Consider the following 21,705-nt stretch of genomic DNA (forward strand, 5'->3'; position numbering starts at 1 on the left):
TAAAGAAAAATGCCGTTTCATAATAGTAAATTCTTTGCTTTTGTACTTTTAATTAAATAAAACTATATCCTGTTTCATGTTATTGAAATTGATCGTCAAAACCTGCCCATTTTTTTGTGTTTATCTAAACGCGATTTCAAGCTTGGGCTGATACAAGGGCGTAAAAGAAACTGCGATATGTTTTATTTTCATTTTCAAGACTTGCAGTTTTATTGAATTTATTTCACGAGTGCTGAAATGTTTATTTAAATATTAGAACATCCTATGTCATAACTGATATAAATGAAATAATCAACAACAAAATATTGAATTAAATTGAAACATCAAAGATCAGCAATCTGGAGATTGGAAAGTTTAAACATGGATTTCAACAACAAAATTTGAAAATTTTTCCTTTTGTCTCTGTCATGATGGTTTTATTTATTTTATAACTAGCCATGGAGAATATTTTGCAACACACTCTCTCGAAGGGATGGAATAGAGTTCTTCCTTCTGATTTTTTTCCACCTTGAAATAACTTATAAATCTTTTCTCTGTGATTAAATATCACTTATTCAATAAGTTAAATTATTTCGCTGTTGAAAATGAAATAGACTGAATTTGGCTTGATGGCAATATCAGTACAACAAGAGGAACAGGGCAACAAAACCCAAGTGAGACTCTATATTGCTCTTAATGACAAAAAAATAAGAAACCAAAGCATTTATTCAGACCCAAGCAAAAAAGTACATTTACAATTAAAACAATATATAATTCTTGCGAACATTTTCACATTGGACCAAAAATTATCTTCTTCTGGCCTCAAGACTGTAACCCTAATAAGAGTTATGATTTTGAATAGCAGAATCTTGGTTTTCTGTGTCTAATATACTGGGCAAAATAAGTTAGGGATCACATTTTTACACAAGAATAATATTTTTATTCCCATGATTTTTTGTGACAACAAGGCTTAAGTAGTTTTAAAAACATGTCATTTACACGATTCGATACTTAAGTCACACATGTTTAATGAGTTTTTGGACATACTGGTCAAGAAAGTAGGTGGCGTTAAAAAAGTAAGTGGAACGATGGAAGCATAGAAGTATCACAGACGGTTTTCTTTAGTGAACACCAGAAATTTCAGTATATCTGGCAAGAACTGGTGATAAGACGCAATGAGGAGGCATATGAGTATGGACGAACACTCCATGGCAGCAGGGGTGCTGGAAGCTGGAAAAACACAACGTCACTTTGCAGAACGACTTTATCTTTCCCAAAAGTGGAATTAACGGTTATGGAACCGATATTTACAGGCAGAAAATTGTCAAACAAGAGGCCCATGGGCCACATCGCTCACCTGAGAAGCTTTGACCATTCTGTTCTTTACCAGATTTCCCCCTTGTAATACATAATGCAACCCCACCCTACCCCACTGATCATAATTAAGACAATTTGAAATCTACACTACCCCAGGATGCTTCCATGTGCACATAAGTTTAAGCTTTTCTGGCCCAGTGGTTCTAGAGAAGAAGATTTTCAAAACATTTTCCTATATATTTCAATGTAAAACTTTGATTCCCCATTGTGGCCCCGCCCTTCCCCCGGGGGTCATGATTTAAATAATATAGAATTTACACTACCCCAGGATGCTTCCACATAAGTTTCAGCTTTTCTGGCTCAGTGGTTCTTGAGAAGAAGATTTTCAAAACATTTTCCTATATATTTCAATGTAAAACTTTGATTCCCCATTGTGGCCCCGCCCTACCCCCAGGGGTCATAATTTGAACAATTTAGAATCTACACTACCCCAGGATGCTTTCACATAAGTTTCAGCTTTTCTGGCCCAGTGGTTCTTAAGGAAAAAATTTCAAACATTTTTCCTATATATTTCTATGTAAAATTTTGATTCCCCATTGTGGCCCCGCCCTTCCACCAGGGGTCATGATTTGAACAATTTGGAATCTACACTACCCCAGAATGCTTCCACAAAAATTTCAGCTTTTCTGACCCAGTGGTTCTTGAGATGAAGATTTTCAAAGATTTTTCCTATATATTTCAATGTAAAACTTCAATTCCCATTGTGGCCCTGCCCTTCCCCGGAGGTCATGATTTGAACAATTTAGAATCTACACTACCCCAGGATGCTTCCACATAAGTTTCAGCTTTTCTGGCTCAGTGGTTCTTAAGAAGAAGATTTTCAAATATTTTTCCTATATATTTCTATGTAAAACTTTGATTCCCCATTGTGGCCCCGCCCTTCCCCCCAGGTTCATGATTTGAACAATTTAGAATCTACACTACCCCAGGATTCTTCCACATCAGTTTCAGCTTTTCTGGCCCAGTGGTTCTTGAAAAGAAGATTTTAAAGATTTTTCCTATAATTTCTATGTAAAACTTTGATTCCCCATTGTGAACCCGCCCTTCCCCGAAGGGTCATGATTTGAACAATTTAGAATCTAAACTACACCAGGATGCTTCCACATAAGTTTCAGCTTTTCTGGCCCAGTGATTCTTGAGAAGAAGATTTTTTAATGACCCCACTTTATTTTTGTCTTTTCTTGAATATCTCCCCTTGTGAGGGGACTTGATCCTTTATTTTAACAATTTAAATTCCCCTTCACCCAAGGATGCTTTGTACCAAGTTTGGTCAAAATTGGCCCAGTGGTTCTTGAGAAGTCGAAAATGGGAAAAGTTTACAGACGGACAGACATACGGACAGCTAGACAGACGGACGGACGACGGACAAAATGTGATCAGAAAAGCTCACTTGAGCCTTCGGCTCAGGTGAGCTAAAAAGGCTAAAATCAGGACGTCCAAGGTGTACGGCAGTCCGTGAGTATCGTTATTTGGCCAATTTTGCTGAGACGCACCGCTTCCAAAGTACTCTTACGCTTAATACTGGGCATCAAAAAGCAACGGGCAGACAAATTTCTACTCAAACAGTTTGAAACAGACTTCATAAAGCAAATCTCAAGGCTTGCCGACCAGCCCTACGTCCTGTATTAACCCCTTAACGGCCAAGCGCGCCTTTTAACGCATTTTCAGCATCACAGTGATTTAACTGTTGGCGTTTTGTAAATAATTGGGATACAACAAAACAATTGATATTTTCTGAAACTAGAGAAGAAACACAACAATTTTTCTATTATCGTAAACTTGAATTGAACATTGAATATAATTGCGTGTAGTTAGTAAAATTACGCATAAATGAGTGATTTTGTGCTATCTTCTGTAGGCTGTATCTCAAATACAGCAAACGATAAAAAAAAAAAAAACGAATGCCATAACCTAAAAGCTGGGAATTTTCCCTACATTTTCTCTATTGGACATTGAAAGGTACGAGCATCCGTTACAGAAATATTTGCTGTTGAATATTGGAACTTTTTCGATGAAAACAAACAAAATGCACTATGACGTCATCTAACGTTTTACATGTTAACAATGAAATCGTTTATAAGCTCGGTGTAAAATAAATCGATTCTTTTAACATATGGAACAGAATTATTTTTTAAAGGAATTATTTATAAAGAAGAGTTAATATACGAGACGTTTTTAGCCATTGACATGTAATTAAGGGAATTTTCCTTAGCTTTATAATATTTATATAGTAATAGTTCTTGACCCAACGCCCCGATTTCGCGCACCCACTGTTTCAAAAATCGTTGTTGAACCTACATGTAGTAGGAATAATTAATCAAGTAATTAGGTATTGTCGTTACCATTTTCTTACTCTGCGGATTCGTCATTAAGAGTAAAAAAAAAAAAATATACATACAAGCTTATAAATATTTTTTCGAGTCCTTTGTCTAGTATTTTAAATGTACTTTGAAAAGAAAAAGCTGTCACAAGGACGAAACATATTAGGTGTTAAAATTTCGATGAAAGATATATTTTTTCCTAACGCACAAATTGCATTTGACGCGATTATTTTTCTTACCCTTATCTTTATCAAATATACAACGAATGTATAGGAACATGAAAATAAAATAATGAATATACACTGTGATATTTAATTTTTAAAAATCGGGAAACTTGATTTCGTTTGAATTATTTCCCTTTCTGTTACCATGGTTGTTATGTACACAGGGAGAGACATAGCACGAAACAGTCATTCTACAAAAACAAGCATGGACAATTATATTCTTTTTCATGTCACTTACAAATTTGCCGTTATTATATCTTAACTATAAATTTTAAGACCAATTCCAGCTTTAAGATATAACATACACGCATGTTTTTTTTCTTCAATATTTACCGATATATATGCATATAGTTAAAGTTTAGATATGAACATCATGATCTTAATGTCGCTTCATTTATTTACAAATTTCAAGACGGGATTCTCAACCGTAAAGCGTTCCTTACAGATTGCGATGAATGTTAAATTAGAAGTTTTTTTTTTTAAAATCTTGAATAAAATGAAATCAAACCACTTCTCGAAAAAGAAATGCATGGATCTTCTTTCATAAGTAATCATAGCATATCGCTAAAAATCAATAAACTTCAGTAATGAGTTTGCTCTAAATTTCACGGACAGATTATTTGCAGATTTAAAAAAGAACTGAAATTGACCAAAAAAAACTATATCATTAATTCTAGTTGCGAGTCAGCTATATATTTATTTTTAAGACAATGCCTTTTTAGATATACATGTAACAAATTGAATTGGAGAAAAACATACTTCCGAAATGGTAATTCAGGAAGGATTTTGCATGACAGATATATATTTTTTATTCTTTGGGGAGCGATCACGAAATTCTTCATACTTTTGTTTTATGTCCTAAAACAAGCTTTGATTTTAACTAATGCAGAGAATCTTAATTTTTATTATAAAAGTTGGAGAATTAACTTTCGTAACCTTAATTTCGTTACGATATTTTTACCGAAATTTTAACTTAATTTTGGATATGTGAGACTTCATAAATCATACATTTGTGTCTATACTAGACATCAGAAACAAACAATTGGTCATATTTAGCTTCATTTAAAAAAATAATGGACTTGATCAAGAATTGATTTCGTAACATTACCTAACAAGAGGCCCAGGGGCCACAGCGCTCACCTGAGCACATCGGCTAGGAAAAAGCACATATCAGGTCAGAACTGAAAGTTTACTGAGGTGGGGGTGGCCTTGAATTTTAACCCCCCAGGGGATCAGGATTTGAGCGAACTTGAATCTACACTACCTGAGGATGATTCCATATAAATATTACTAATCATGGCTTTGAAGTACTTGAAAAGAAGATTTTAAAAGGTTTCCCTATATATTCCTATGTAAAACTTTGATCAGCCATTTTGGCCCCATCCTACCCCCGGGGGTCAGGATTTGAACAAAATTGAATCTATACTACCTGAGGATGATTCCACATGCGTTTCATCTTTCCTGGCCCAGTGATTCTTGAGAAGAAGATTTTTAAAGATTTTTCCTATATATTCCTATGTAAAACTTTGATCGGCCATTTTGGCCCCATCCTACCCCCGGGGGTCAGGATTTGAACAAACTTGAATCTATACTACCTGAGGATGATTCCACATGCGTTTCATCTTTCCTGGCCCAGTGGTTCTTGAGAAGATGATTTTTAAAGATTTTTCCTATACATGTATACTCCTATGTAAAACTTTGATCGGCCATTTTGGCCTCACCCTACCCCCGGGGGTCAGGATTTGAACAAACTTGAATCTACACTACCTGAGGATGATTCCACATGAGTTTCATCTTTCCGGGCCCAGTGGTTCTTGAGAAGAAGATTTTTAAAGATTTTTCCTATATACTCCTATGTAAAACTTTGATCGGCCATTTTGGCCCCATCCTACCCCGGGGGTCATGATTTGAACAAATTTGAATCTACACTACCTGAGGATGATTCCACATGAGTTTCATCTTTCCTGGCCCAATGGTTCTTGAGAAGAAGATTTTATAAAATGCCATTACTTTTTCTCTTATTCATAATTATCTCCCCTTGGAAAAGGGCGTGGCCCTTCATTTGAATAAACTCGAATCCCCTTCACCCAAGGATACTTTGTAGCAAGTTTGGTTGAAATTGGCGCAGTGGTTCTTGAGAAGAAGATGAAAATGTAAAAAGTTAACGACAACGACGACGACGACAGACGATCGGACAAATTTTGATCAGAAAAGCTCACTTGAGCCTTCGGCTCAGGTGAGCTAAAAAGCAATAGAATATTAATATTGTTTTTAAAAAGTAATCGATGCAAGAGTTGTGGACAATTTTTTTTTCAAGTTCAATGATATGTCTTGAAGAGAATTATAATTATGTTTTTGCTTTTTGAAACAGTTATTTCTTTCATGATTTATATCAAGCATTCGTCCATTTATCGTAGAATGACTGGGAATTACATGTAAGGTCGGGTAGCGAAGTGGGACATACATTGGAAGTTTTGCATTGACGTCGGAAACAAATTGAAAGTGGAAGGGGGCAAAGTAAAGGAGAAAAAAATTTTCAAGGTACCAAAACCTTGAAAAGCGAAAAAAAAATTTCCTTCGTCCTTCATGAAAATCCTATTTCATTGGGGGAAGGTTAATATCGAACTTCTCTCAGTACAATTTCTTTCTAAACCTACGCTAATGTTCATTGTCTATATTATGGCTATCTTTGCAAAAAAGAGACCCTAACCCCCTACCCCGGTTCCGACGCCTATGATTTGTCAATTTGTGTAGCGATTCATATTCCGTTTTTTCTACTTCGACTTTGAATAAAGAAATGGAAGAAAAATTGTGCATTGTCAGACACAGTTAGAGATGCTGTCACTGAACTTTGCAAGAAACTCGTTTGTCTGTGTAAATCATAATGAGAAGGACCCCCTCCAATAACCATTCTCTTTACATCGCAGGTTCAAATTGTATCGCAATATTTTTTTTAACAGAACTGTAAAACGTTCTCGGAAATTGATATCTACATGCATTATGAATAAATTTATACAAGTACCAAGTCCAAGAAAAGACATTTGCATGACAGTGCAAGTCTAATATATGTCATCTATGAACTATTATATACGCGTTCTTTGTGAATGCCTATAAGTACATGTACATCGATAATCAACACTCAAGCCACAGTCCAGAGACAGCCTGTAACTTCCAGATTGAAAGTGGATTTTGACCGTGATTAGAAAGACACCAGGTTTGCACTAGAGAATGCGAAGTGTTTGTCATCTAAACATTTTGTTCCCAGTGCATGTATTTTACCTTAGGTCCCTGAAAAAAAAATTTGGTAAATTAAATTTGCTTTGCATAAGCCTGCACTGATATTACCACCTAAAATATATATATAGATCTATAACAATTAAACGAAATCCAAATTTAAATGAAAAACTCAAACTTTAATCTATATTGCGCCGTGCGGGCTCATCAGCAGATTAAGCAATTAAACAGATACATATACCTGCAAAGATAACATGATCAAGATTGTGACTCAAACTGTGATGCACACAGTTTTTCTTAGGAAGGTTGACACACGAGAATAGTCTTTTTAGGGTTTCTTTAGTAAGGACATTTTCAAAGGCTGCTCCATTTGCACCTCCATATTTGTTTACATTCGATGCCTAAGTTTCGTTTCCTTTTTTACTCATCGGTAACACCCCCCCTTTCCACACACGTATTTTAATAATGGAAGATATGAGCAGTACTTGGTAAAACCTTCATAGGGAAAAGTGGAATGATCTTAATTTAAATTTAAATTCATGCATGCATAATAGTGAGACCAGTAAAAAGTTCCAAAGTCATGTAAACTCGTATTAATACTGTAAGTCTTTTACAATTTGCTTTATGCATACGCTACCGATTGCAATTACATACTCCAAGGTACATGTAACTATATTGATCAATCAGATTAAAATCAGCTTTAAGTTTTAGTTTGGCTACGTTTAGTACTAGCCCAGATACTACGTTGTTCGTCGTAAACGTATACAAACAGCTGCATGGGGGTATGTTTACAGAAAAAAAAATTATTTCACATTAGTGAAGTAAAGTGAAAATTAAAAGAAAAATGAAGGATCATTTATCCATATCCGTGAGAAATGAAAATATGAAAACTATTTTTAAATCTGGTGATGTTTAAATTTGATTATACAGTGGATATATATATCTGATAACCCCCCTTTCATTTTTATACAAAGAGTTGTAATTAAGAGCAAATAACAATTTGACACTGGTATTAATATTAGAATTCATTTATAAATAATTCATGTTTGTAATTAAAAAATAAGTACTTGCAAAAATGTCATTTTGATTGAATAGAAGGTGTTTATGTAAAATGTAGGCTGGAATCGAGAGTTAGTGTGCATAATTCTTTATCATACTCTCCCCATGGCCGTCATCTAAAACTTAATGATAAACTAATGATATTGTATGTTCAAGTACATAACAGGGTGTTGTGAACTTTTGTATGCAGATCGCTGGAACCAGGCAGGTAAATTTATTCGTTGATAACACTGTACTGAAAGCAAATAAATATATAATACCCATGATTTGTTAGGAAGCCTCCTTCTCAAAATTGCTATTTTTGTAACCATGGCAACACTGTTCCTTGAAATAAAAATACTAAAATAAAAAAAAATGTGCATTTCTGTATGCTCCACATGTGTACAGTGTACCAAATTTTATTGAAGTCAGTAAAAAACTGTGGGAGGGAGTGCGATTCAAATTGCTTACGACAATCACACAGTTGTAAAGCCGAAGTCGAATGGATGACGTACCCGTGGACATCGTGTAATTGTATAAACTCTTGCTATTAAATAAAATTGACCAGTAAAACTAAAAAATAATTGAATGCATGCTTTGTTTTAATCGTAACACTAAATCCTCTGGTTTGGAACATTATTTGTAAAATTGTTTGTATTTCAGGGACGAATAAAGGAAGAAAAACACATATTTTGGCAATTATGGGTCTCAATTGTTGCCATGGCAACCGTGACGTCAAATCACTCTGGATAATTAAATACTTAAGGATCTTATCTTTCAGAAAATATATAGATTGCTCTATGTAAAAATGACTAGAAAATGTCTAAAATTCTATTTGAACTTTTTTAGGCAATTATGCAGAAAAATTGTTAAATCTCTGGCCGTTAAAGTGTTAAAATTAGAGTGCCGCTGAAATCGACTACAGTGGGCAACAGAACACAAAAATTTGGCAATAACGGTGTTCTGTGCTCTTCTCAGACGAGTCGTGATTTTGTTTTGACTTCCATGATGACAGAAGACTTGTTTGGATTGCAAATGAGGAAAGATTTGCTGATTGTGTCATTTCTGAGCAATACAGAGTAAATGGAGGTTTGATGATGATTTGGGCAGGCATAAGTATTGACTGCAAAACTGATCTGCACATTATTGAAGGCAACCTGACAGGTTTAAAATACCGAATGATATTCTTCATCCTATCGTTAGACGTACTCAGGGGCGTAGTATCAGGGGGGGCCAGGGGGGGCCAGGCCCCCCCACTTTTTCTCCAGACATTATCTTTACTATAGAAAATGTTTACTGAAAGGAAGGTTGGCCCCCCCACATTTCAGCAAAGGGTTGGGGTGTAGAGTAGATTTACCCCAAAAAGTTTGAATTGAAAGTAAATTGGTCTTGAAAAAAGTTAGCCACTACCCCCCCCCCCCCCCCCTGGTTTTTTTTTTTTTTTTTTTTTTTTTTTTTGCTTGTCAACTTCTTCAGGTAAGTAAAAAAAAAATTTTCTCAGGTTGGCCCCCCCACTTCCAAAAACGATGCTACGCGCCTGGTACTGCATGTACTCTGGGGGAGGATTTCATCTTAATGGATGATAATGCTCGACCTCATAGAGTCCGAATCGTAAACGAGTACATGGAAAGTGAAACAACTAAGCGTATTGGTCCGCCAAGTCGTTCTCTTGACCTGAAGTTAATTGAACATGCCTGGAACATTCTATAGCAACGCATTTCAGTTCGTCTTACACTTTCCCGAAATGGACGGAAGCTTCAGATAGCATTGCAGGAGGAATGGAAACAGATCCCTCAGGCTCGCCTAGCACGGCTGATGGGCAGCATGGGTCTGCGCTGCAGGGCCTCGCAGGGGAGGGGGGGGGTCAAACAAAATACTGGCAATCATTTAACGACGTAATATGACTCTTCTGAAAAAAAATCTCATTTTCAGGTCTACCCCCAACATGCCCAATTCTAAAGGGACGGAATTAACAATTTGTAGCTTGTGATCAAACAAATTTATCACATCCAATGTTTAATTTTCACTTTTTAAATATAAAATATTATACTAAAATTAAAATTGCATTCTGTTTTCTATGATACGGTATTTGTAAAACATATTTATTTTGATGATCCTTAACTTTTTTGTCCAGTATATATTGGAATTCAGTATGCTTCAAATACAAACACACGAGGAAAAAAATTCTTCAATTCGTTCATTTTTTAATGATTAAAAATTAAGATCCATTCATTTAAAAAGTTTTTATTTTAATACATGTAACTTTCTTATTCGTCCCGTGGAATTTTCTTAAGCAAGATTTTAAAAAAAGCACAATAAAATTCAATGTTGATGGCAGTAAATCGTATTCAGTGACTTTTATCCGATGAAACAAAGATGAGAGTATATGCTTACTTCTTTGGCATCCATTAGATGGTGTACCACTCCACTCCCTGTAGCAGTTTCCACACTGACTCCTTATAATGCAAGCTGAGCAACAAGTGCAGTGGCAAACACAATCCGTCTCAATACATTGAACTAAAAGGTATAAAAGATATACAATGAGTAGGGCATCTTAATGGTACTTTTTAATTTTTTCTCAAAACGACCCAGGTCGATTTTTCCAATGGATTAATCATATGAATAAATTGAGAACAAAACTTCAAAATTTAGATACATGAACCGAGGGCCGTTCAAAAATTACGCGGACTGTGCTATTATTTACTCTTATAGACGTCATATAGTTATGAAATTTCACAGAAATGTGTATCCTAAAGATCCTAAAGATAAATATTGGGCACAATTTCTGTATTTAAGAAAAATTCTACCAAAATTATCGCTATGTTGATATCGCTGATGGAGAGGTACGAAGCAAGACAAAAAATTTGAAGCAAAAGCATGCGGAATCCAAAATTTAACTCATTAATTTTCTGTAATTAGCGATATTTTTCGACAATTTTCGCAAATGTATCTTTAAACTGTTCTATTATTATGTATTTAGATTTCTGACATGATATTTGAAGTACTAACAGAAATATAGTGATTTTTCTCTGATGCGATCCCCGTGAAAACGACTGTGAAAATGACGTCTCCTGAATTGACGGCGCACCACACTTTTGTTAAATTATGTGTAATACTAGAGATATCGCCAAAATAGATCCAAAATATGCATAAAAATATGTAGTAAACTAGGGTATTTGTGACATTCGTCCACAAATAGCTTATTGAAATTTTAGACCGTTAGACATCTGCAAAAAGGCTATATGGGAGGACAGGAAGAAGATTATCGACGAAAACTTTATCCGGACTGTAAAGAACGTGATTGAGAGGCAGAAGGATAAAACGTACGCTCAACTAGGACCTCAGGTCCACCGCAAATAGTTCGTCATTTTGCATAGTAATAAAACATTTTAGGAACTCTTCAGGCATAAAAGGCACAAAAGTAAATTCATCGTTATCAACACGGAGACCTTAGGTCACCATATATATTAATTGAATTTTACATGACAGACAGTTTTCTTTGCCTTACTCCAAAATAATCATATTTATAATTTTAAAGAGATCTACTTTCTAATATATATATTAGTAGAAACGTGAAAGTAATTAGGGGGACAAGAGGTAACCTTATATTACACATCAGTAGGGAGACCAGTGGTCACCTTATCCTATTGTTATATTGTACATCATTAGAGGGATCATAGGTCACCTTACATTTTAAATTAAAAGGGGGCCAAAGATAACCCTTTATTGCACATCATAAGGGTGACCTGAGGATGTACCTTATATTGTACATCATTTGGGGGACCAGAGGTCACCTTATATTGTACATCAGTACGGGCACCAGTGGTCACCTAATATTGTACTGCACATTGATCAGTAGAAGAAACAAAGATCACCTTAGATTCTACATCAGTAGGGGGACCAAAGGACACCTTATATTGTACATCAGTAGGGGGACCAGAGGTCACCTTATATTATACATCAGTAGGGGGACCAGTGGTCACCTTATAATGTACATCAGTAGGGGGACCAGAGGTCACCTTATATTGTACTTCAGTAGGGGGACCAGTGGTCACCTTATAATGTACATCAGTAGGGGGACCAGAGGTCACCTTATATTGTACCTACTGGTCACCTTATATTGTACATCAGTAGGGGGACCAGTGGTCACCTTATAATGTAAATCAGTAGGGGGACCAGAGGTCACCTTATATTGTACATAATTAGGGGGACCAGAGGTAACCTTATATTCAACATCAGAAGGGGGAACAGAGGTCACCTTATATTGTGCACCGGTAGGGGGACCAGAGGACACCTTATATTGTTCATCAGTAGGGGAATAAGAGAACACCGCATATAGAACATCAATTAGGAGAGCAGATGTAACCTTATATTGTACATCAGTAGGGGGACCAGAGGTCACCTTATATTGTACATCAGTAGTGGAACCAGAGGTCTTCTTATATAGAACATCAATCAGGAGACCAGAGGTCACCTTATATTGTACATCAACATCCGTAGGGGGACCAGAGGACACCTTTTATTGTTCATCAGTAGGGGAATAAGAGGACACCTCATATAGAACATCAATTAGGAGACCAGATGTAACTTTATATTGTACATCAGTAGGGGGACCAGAGGTCACCCTATATTGTACATCAGTAGGTGGACCAGAGGTCACCTCATATTGTTTTTTTCAGTAGGGGGACCAGAGGACACCTTATCTTGTACATCAATGAGGAGACCAAAGGTCACCTTATATTGTTTTTTCAATAGGGGGACCAGAGGACACCTTATCTTGTACATCAATGAGGAGACCAAAGGTCACCTGATATTGTTTTTTCAGTAGGGCGACCAGAGGACACCTTATCTTGTACATCAATGAGGAGACCAAAGGTCACCTTTTATTGTTTTTTCAGTAGGGGGACCAGAGGACACCTTATCTTGTACATCAATGAGGAGACCAAAGGTCACCTTATATTGTTTTTCAGTAGGGGGACCAAAGGACACCTTATCTTGTACATCAATGAGGAGACTAGAGGTCACATTATATTGTACATCAGTAGGGGGACCAGAGGTCACCCATTTCGAGGGCTATTCAATAATGTCTTTTGTGCTCGGAAAGAAACAAAAGACGCTTCTCAATAATTTAGTCATAATAATTTAACCTAATATTATCTTTTAATTAAAACACATGTCCGTTACATTTTTCATCCAATTTGTGCATGTTTTTAGTACTCATTTTTAGGAATGACCCTTCTTATACTGGATTATGGTCTTATGATTTTCTGGACTTGTTTCTTCCTCCTGAAAGGCCTTTTGTACAAGATTGGAAAATGAAACAAGTCAAAAGGAGAAAGATCTGGCGAATATTGTTAATGTGAAAGAACATCAACTTTCTGTTTATCCCAAAGACTCCTTAACTCTTCAGGGCGTGCGGGTTTGGACGCTGTCATGAAAAAATCAATGTAGTGGATTCCTGATTCTCATTAACCTTCTGATTTTTTTTTTTGCAAAAAAATTACTTTTTAGATTCATCCAGAAGTTAAACTGCCTCATCGAATACGAATTTGAACAACAAGACCATTAATATTTAAGAAAATTGCATATAAATCTGTCTTTGTGCTCTTACAATACTCTGCTTTTCTCAGACCTTTGCTGTTTTTATCAAGTACATCTTATTGTAAATTTTGTTTTGAGGGTTTTAAGCAATAGATTCAAGTTTCATCATCTGTTTGAAATTCAAACAAAAGTGGATAAGTACAATTACTGATATTTTAATAAATGTTTAGAGACAATTGAGCAGGTGAATTTCAATGATGAAAAAATATTGTTACAGTCGCTTTCACTCATTTTTAAAAACAGTGTGTGACTTTTGAGTACTAAGCATTTTTTTTTACTGTAAAACGTTTCTTTAAAACAGTCTGTACTACTCCCGAAATGATGTCTTTCAAATTTGCTATTTGTCATATAGTCAATCATACACCATCTGTGATTATTTGTTGAAATTTAGAAAACAGTACATTAGTTGTTTACTTTTATGATTGCAAGGACGGTATCCATTTTTGATGCCCATTATAATATTTTTTAATCATTGAAATCCACCTGCTCAATTGTCTATAAACAGACATTGATTGCTGTACATTTTACATATTTCAGTGAGTATTTCTTTGGGATTCTAAACAAGCAGCTTTAATGAACGGTTTAATTTCACTCTAGTTTACTGATTCTTCACCATTAATTTTAATGCAGTGCCTCGAATACCCTTGTTCTTCAGCTTCTCACAATGAAACTGTGATGAAAAGTGGTCAAATAAATTGTTATAAATTCATTAAAGATTCAATAATGAGGGAAAGTCAAGCTTAAGTTAATGCCATCTGATATTTGTATTGTATGTCATAGAGTTCAGGACATTATTTATTGAACAACCCTCGTAATTTGTACATCAGTAGTGGGACAAGAGGTCACTTTATGTTGTACATCATTAAAAGTAATGGTCACACTATTTTGAAGGACAATGAAGAAACCTGAAGACACTTTATATGTTTCGGAGGTCCGTGTTTGCTCTGCTCTGATTTTGTATATTGTTTAATGGATTTTGAGATTGAATACTGTTCTTTATCTCCATATCCTTCATTTTATATCACTTAGAAGATCAGAGGTCATCTTATATTGTAAGTCAACAGGGAGACCAGAAGACCCCATATATTTTACATAAATATTGAGACCAAAGGACTCCTTATTGGTCACCTGAATCAACTCATGTGACTTATTGCTATCTGTTTTTTCTGGCGTCGTGAACTGTGCATTGTGCGTTAACATTCGAACATTTTCAGCTTTTCTCTACAATCCCTCAACCATTTACAACCAATTTTGGCATAAAGCGCATCTAAGGGCGAAGGGGAGATTTTTTAAATCATGGTCCCTGCCCTCCACCCCCTAGGGCAAGAAAGTTGGGACGAAACTACTACAATTGATGAAATCTTTAAAAATCTTCTTTACTCATTGACATCAAGCCGAAAAACTATTGGCATAATTATTATAAGCATTGACTCCTCTACAAAAATTGTGAAATTCATTGTACCAGGGTCAGGGGCCTTGGGGTTAGGACAGGGCTATAAAAATTTATATCGTGAAATACATTTATTCTTTGAAAATATTTCCCTCTGCCCCTTGATATTAAAAAGACTAACTACATGCATAGATATGATGAGGAAGGATAGTCTCTCCAAAGTTTTGAAATTTGCTTCCCAAAGGTCATGGGGTTCTGGTGTTACGGTGGGGCTATATAAATTACTAGATGAAAATTCATTAATTCTTTTTAAAAAATCTTCCGCTCTGCTCCTGGATATTAATTAAACTAACTACATATTATAATTATGATAAGCAAGAGAGCCTCTTCCAGAATTATAAATTTCAAGGCCCCTTGCTCATGGGTACCATTGAGGGGTGGGGGCTCTAATTAAATACTGTAATTGAATTAATGCTTTGAAATTTTTTCTTTTGTTTAAACCAAGTTTTTTATGAACAAGGGTGCCTTTTCCAAAATTGTGAAATGTATGATCCCAGGATGAGGGCTTTGTGGTCAATGGGCACTGCTAATTATTGCTAATTATTACTGATTATTTGAAATGCACTTTTTGTTCCCCTACGCTCTATATAGGTATTTAGTAGCTAAACTAAGCATGCTAAGTATATAGTTATGATGAGCAATGGTGCTTTTTTTTTTATCAAAATTGCGAATGTCATGGAATCTGGTTCAAAGCGCGAACCAAATTCAATAGTTTTAAGGTTTTTACATGATGTTCAGATGACCTATAAGACCCATAGGCCTCTTGTTGTGTTCTTATAAGAGTACCTCTAGTATCCTGTTAATATGCGTTTTATCTATAACCTCTGGTCAGCCGTCATTTTCTATTTAGATGTCTCTTGGTTAGGACGGGTCTAGAATTGTTGATGCCTTATCTCTGCATTCATATAAAGAACGAGGGCGCTTTTGATTGGCATTCGGCAGGAATCTGGGGGTAATTGAAAAGTGAAAAATTTTTCGACATGTCACATAAAATTTTAACATTTTTTTTATTTATCGGGTTCCTGTGCAACAGGAAAGGAAAATATTTTCCTGAAATTGATGTTTGATTTGCTAAAAATAACTTGAAAATTGACCAGATCAGACATTTAGTACAAAATGGTACATTTTTAAATACGTTTTTCTAATTTTTTTCTATCTCTGGGTCTTCTCTCCATGATTTTGAAACGTTATATATGTGTATTTTAATTCAGAGAAACGAATACCCAGACACCACGAAAAATAAACTTTTCCCCAAAAATCCAAATGTGTGAATGTGAGGCTTCTTTGTCCTTTTTAAATCATCAGTATTTGTATAGCGGTGATAGCTGGGTAAGTAGGGCTACCTGCTCGGTGGGCTCGAAGCGACAAGCTTTTTTGGGTTCGAGTCTTGCATGGCGCATTATTTTTTTTCCAGCTAAACAACCATTTATTTTGTCAGTTTCGTTTTATGTACTGATGTATTTAAATTTTGAATTAGATAAAGTTTGGTTCACTTTAATTTGTTCTCGAGCGAATTCAATTCCAATTTTCTTTTCTATAATGTACTTGTACACGTATCATGCATCTATGCATTAAATATTTTAGGTGTTTTTTTTGTGAAACGGTACTATGTTATAGTACCCCCTAGGAAAAACGGACATACATGTAAATGTTACAATCTCACAAGGTCTTTCAAACTAAATAAAAAAAATCCATGGACGTTTTTGTAAAATTTGATCAGCTATGTTCAGCCAACCAAATCATGGACATTTAAACCATAAATGTTTCGTACAAATGATTCCTGCAGATCACACGCCAAATGCCCCCATCTTCTTTTATTTTATGTCTGGTTTCCTTAAAAATGGAAAACAAAGGGGACCTCTGGTCTCCCTATTTATGTACAAGTGACCTTAGGTTCCCATAATGATCTACAACAAAGGGTGACCTCTGACTCCCTATTGATGTATAAGGTCACCTCTGTTTCCCCTTTTAATGTATAATATAATCTGATGTCTTGTCTTGTACAATATAAGGTGACCTCTAGTCCCCCTACTGATGTACAATATAAGGTGTCCGCTGGTCCCCCTACTGATGTACAATATACGATAACCTTGGTCCCCCCAGTGATGTAAAGTGCAATATAAGGTGTCCTCTGGTCCCCTACCGATGTACAGTGCATCTAAGGTGTCCTCTGGTCCCCCTATTGATGTTCAATATAAGGTGACCTCTGGTCCCCCTACTGATATCCAATATAAGATGACCTCTGGTCCCCCTACTGATGTACAATATAAGGTGACCTCTGGTCCCCCTGATGATGTATAATATGAGGCGACCTCTGGTCCCCCTAATGATGTACAGTACAATATAAGGTGTCCTCTGGTCCCCCTACTGATATACAATATAATGTGACCCCTGGTCCCCCTACTGATATACAGTGTACAATATAAGGCGTCCTCTGGTCCCCCTACTGATGTACAATATAAGGTGACTTCTGGCCCCCCTACTGATGTACAATATAAGATGTCCCCTGGTCACCCTTATGATGTTCAATATAAGGTGTCCTCTGGCCCCCCTTTTGATGTTCAAAATAAGGTGACCCCTGTTTCCCTTACTGATGTATAATATAAGGTGACCTCTGGTACCCCTAGTGATGTACAATATAAGGTGACCTCTGGGCTTGCTAATGATGTACAATACAAGGTGTCCTCTGGTCCCCCTACTGATGTACATTATAAGGTGTCCTCTGGTCCCCTACTGATGTACAGTACAATATAAGGTGTCCTCTGGTCCTCCTATTAATGTTCAATAGAAGGTGACCTCTGGTCCCCCTACTGGTATACAATATAAGATGACCTCTGGTCCCCCTACTGATGTACAATAAAAGGTGACCTCTGGTCCCCCTTGTGATGTCAAAATAAGCTGACCAAAAGTAAATAACAACTGGTGCATTTTTTAAAGTTGAAGCATGACCTCATAAGGAAAAGAAAGGAAACATTAAATAACTTATTAACAAATAATTATTCCATTATGTTAAAGGATTGGTGAAAAGCGAAATGAAAAGGTAGGGGGTGGTAGGGGAGAAGATATTCATCCTCCCCCTGCTTGTTAGAGATCTGCGAATGCAGAGACTGGACGTCGTTTACTCTGAGTCCCTTACTATTAGTAAGGAGATCAGAGGTTAGGCACTGTGTTATATATATACTATAACCTTACATGGAATAATAAAATCATAGGGTAGACCACAGGTCACCCAACAAAATCTATAAATGTTAGACTCTTATATAACATATATCTTATAATATTGCAGCTAATGTTGCTCATGCAGCAACCCCCCCTCTTTCTTTTCTAATATGTTTATACCCATCAGATGGTTATTCCTTTGACAAAAATAAATTTTTTGGTTTTTTTTACACTGTAAAGGGTTCACAGTATTACGATTTAGTCTATTTTCACTTTCGTATGCAACGCACTACATTTTGAAGCGGAGTAAACAGGCCCGATAGTCGTGAACTGAGCGGGGGACCTAAGGTCCTAGTTGAGCGTACGTTTTATCCTTCTGCGATTGAGAGTGACCAATGTCACGCTATATCTCATAAATGCCTGCAGTTTTTGGTTTTAAAACAAAAAAGAATATTCTTTACTTGTTTAATAGATTTAAAGCTTGACAAGAAATGGTGTTTGGATGTTTGGATGTTGAGTAGATAAGGTAACTCAGACTGTACAGGTACTTCTGGGAAAATGTTGAGAAAATGAAAGATCAATCACAGTTTTTAGCCGGGCTTATTGCTCAAAGAGCAATTGCCGGCTTATGTGATCCTGTTCAAGGCAGGATGTTGACCCCATAGTCGCCATTTTAAAGTTACGTGCAAAAATATAGTTCTTACTCTCAACGGCTTTTGAGATAACACAAACGCTAAATAAAGCAACAAAAATAAAACGAAGTTTTATCTATATAAAATAAACATTAGTAGTAATGACTTTGAAAACTTCATAAGTCAAAGAACATAGTTCATTAGCGTAAGGATTTTTGATAATCAGTGTTACCGTAGTTCTCTAGGCATACGAGGTAAAGCAGGAGAGGGAACCAGACTGGCCTGTTTGTTTACATTCAGCTGCGGTACCAGATTAATTTTGATTCGGAAAAAATGGGACCGTCGTATTAGGATTGAAAAACTCACTGTCGGTGTCTTATCATTAATATTGATAGTTTTAAAATAATTTTTTTCATCAGAAATAAACGTGATTCATGTAAGAAATCCATTTTACTCTGTAAATGAGCCCGGCTCTCTGTACTTCTGAGTACTTTGATTTTTATAATGCCTGTGACGTCGAAGATTTTGCTGCTCCGTGACTTAACGATATGTCCTGAAAAATCACTCAAAATTGATATCGATACACAACATTTTGATATGACATTTTGAAGACCATATAAGTAAAGATTCTTTTATATTGTGTGTGACATTTTGCTCGATTATATCGTCAAATATTTTTCTGTGCAACAAGTCCGCGTAATTTTTGAACGGCCCTCGTATTTAATATTTTCATTTTTATTCAACAAATGCGTGTAATGCCGCATGACTGTTTCATTTCAAGTGTAAATACAAGGTACTTGTTATAAATTTTGTTTTATTTTAACTTTTTTAAGTTGATGGTCAAGGTAAAATTAATACATGTACAAAAATTGTAATATTTTTCTATATTTTTTGGTCTGCAAATAGGTTGTTTGACAGCGTCCAACTTTGTTAGTTGTCAATGCATTTTTTTATTCGTAAGATATTTTATCAAAACCAAAAGATTTTATTGCTCGACATCGACAGTTAAACAGAAAGGTTTATAGTGTACAACATTTTTTCTTATTGTTAAATAAAAAGTTTTTTTTTTTTTAAAAAAAAAAAAAAGACTCTTCTCGTGAATTAACAACAGAATTTTAATTTACTTACTAGTATTTACAAAGAAATAAATACACAAATGCTTAAATTCCCATCAACATTCATCGCACTTAGAACTGAAGGAAGGTGTTATGAGATTATATAGTTGCACGTATTCTCTATTTAAATTTGAAACCCAAAAAGGGGAAATGCACGTGCACTTAAATTGGCATATTTTAAATTTATCACGATCAGGACATGGAGTTGTTGGCGTAATCATGCATGAATCAGCGCTATCCATTGCTGTGCAGTGTATTGTAATTATAAACAATTTCTTAGCAGTATTCATGAATTATCGCATTGACGTCTACGCCAAAATAACGCCACGCTAAAATAAGAAGCCCGCTTTTTTAAGCACACATACGGTAGTAATGTCAATGCAATACTTGAGTGAATAAATGGCAATGTAATGCACTACTTTCGTGAATTTGTTATGTAATGCATTACTTAGAGAAATGAGAGGAATTGTAATGGTTATTTTATCCTTACAAACAAAGATACATTGCAGGTTCCAGTAAACCAAACAAACATCTTTCGTTATTCCTCACTAAGATATTGACAGTAGTGAAGGAAAAACTTCAAGAGTACTGTGAAACTATATATTCAAGAAGTGGTGTGGATCAGATATGGATACTAAAAAATTCTAAAGAACTTTCGGACACTTTGAAATTACAAGACTTTACAAAAATCAACAGCTTAAAAACTTACGACTTTTCAACTTTATACACAACAATTCCTTACGACAAATTAAAATCCAGGCTTTTTGATATCATTGACAGCTGCTTCTTCAATAAAAGTGGAACTCGTAAATTTACTTACCTCGTCATTTGTCATTTGCAAAATCATTTTGTTAAAACAGATTCTGATTGCACACATAAGTACTCCGAAGTTGACATCAAGAAGATGCTTGCGTTTTGGATTGACAACATCTATGTGGTTTTTGGAGACCATATTCCAACAGTCTATTGGAATTCCCATGGGTACAAATTGCGCTCCGTTATTAGCAGACTTATTTTTATATCTATATGAAGCAGAATTTATGCAAAATCTTATGCGTGAAAAGAAGTAAACACTTGCTGTGGCCTTCAACTCGACATTTAGATATATCGACGACGTATTGTCAATTAATAATGGTAATTTCCATTCTTACGCGTCGATACGATATATCCTGGTGAGCTTGAGATAAAAGATACCACAGAGTCCGACACTTCTGTTTCATACTTGAATATTTTACTTGAAAAAGACACTAATGGTAATCTAACAACCAAGCTATATGATAAACGTGATGACTTTAACTTTTCTATCGTCAACTTCCCTTACTTATGAAGCAATATACCTTCATCACCTGCATAAGGAGTATATATATCTCAGTTGATTCGATACGCAAGAGCATTCTCTACGTATGAACAATTTCTAAAACGAGGTAAATTATTGACAAGCAAGTTGACGAAACAAGAATATCAGCAGTCTCGTTTAAAGTCATCATTTCGTAAGTTCTATGGTCGATACAATGACCTTGTCAGCAAATACAGTTTATCATTGAGTCAAATGCTGACAGACGTTTTTCATACCAA

The 21,705-nt window shown here is 35.6% G+C and overlaps 1 protein-coding gene across 7 annotated transcripts in view; it reads right to left on the reverse strand.

Moving 5' to 3' along the window:
* Positions 1-21,705, reverse strand: part of LOC134250297 (receptor-type tyrosine-protein phosphatase kappa-like) — a 127,097-nt gene that overhangs the window by 17,061 nt on the left and 88,331 nt on the right. The window contains exon 2 of one of the 7 annotated variants that reach the window (XM_062732650.1): positions 10,568-10,690. The exons of the other annotated variants lie outside the window; for them this stretch is intronic. Coding sequence (XP_062588634.1) covers positions 10,568-10,690 — 123 coding nt within the window. The remainder of the gene's footprint in view (positions 1-10,567; positions 10,691-21,705) is intronic. 7 annotated transcript variants of the gene reach the window in all.

This window comes from Saccostrea cucullata, unplaced genomic scaffold (genome assembly GCF_032062105.1).
Source record: "Saccostrea cucullata isolate Sc308-1 unplaced genomic scaffold, CSIRO_AGI_Scuc_v1 ctg473, whole genome shotgun sequence".
Classification (NCBI taxonomy): Eukaryota; Metazoa; Mollusca; class Bivalvia; order Ostreida; family Ostreidae; genus Saccostrea; species Saccostrea cuccullata.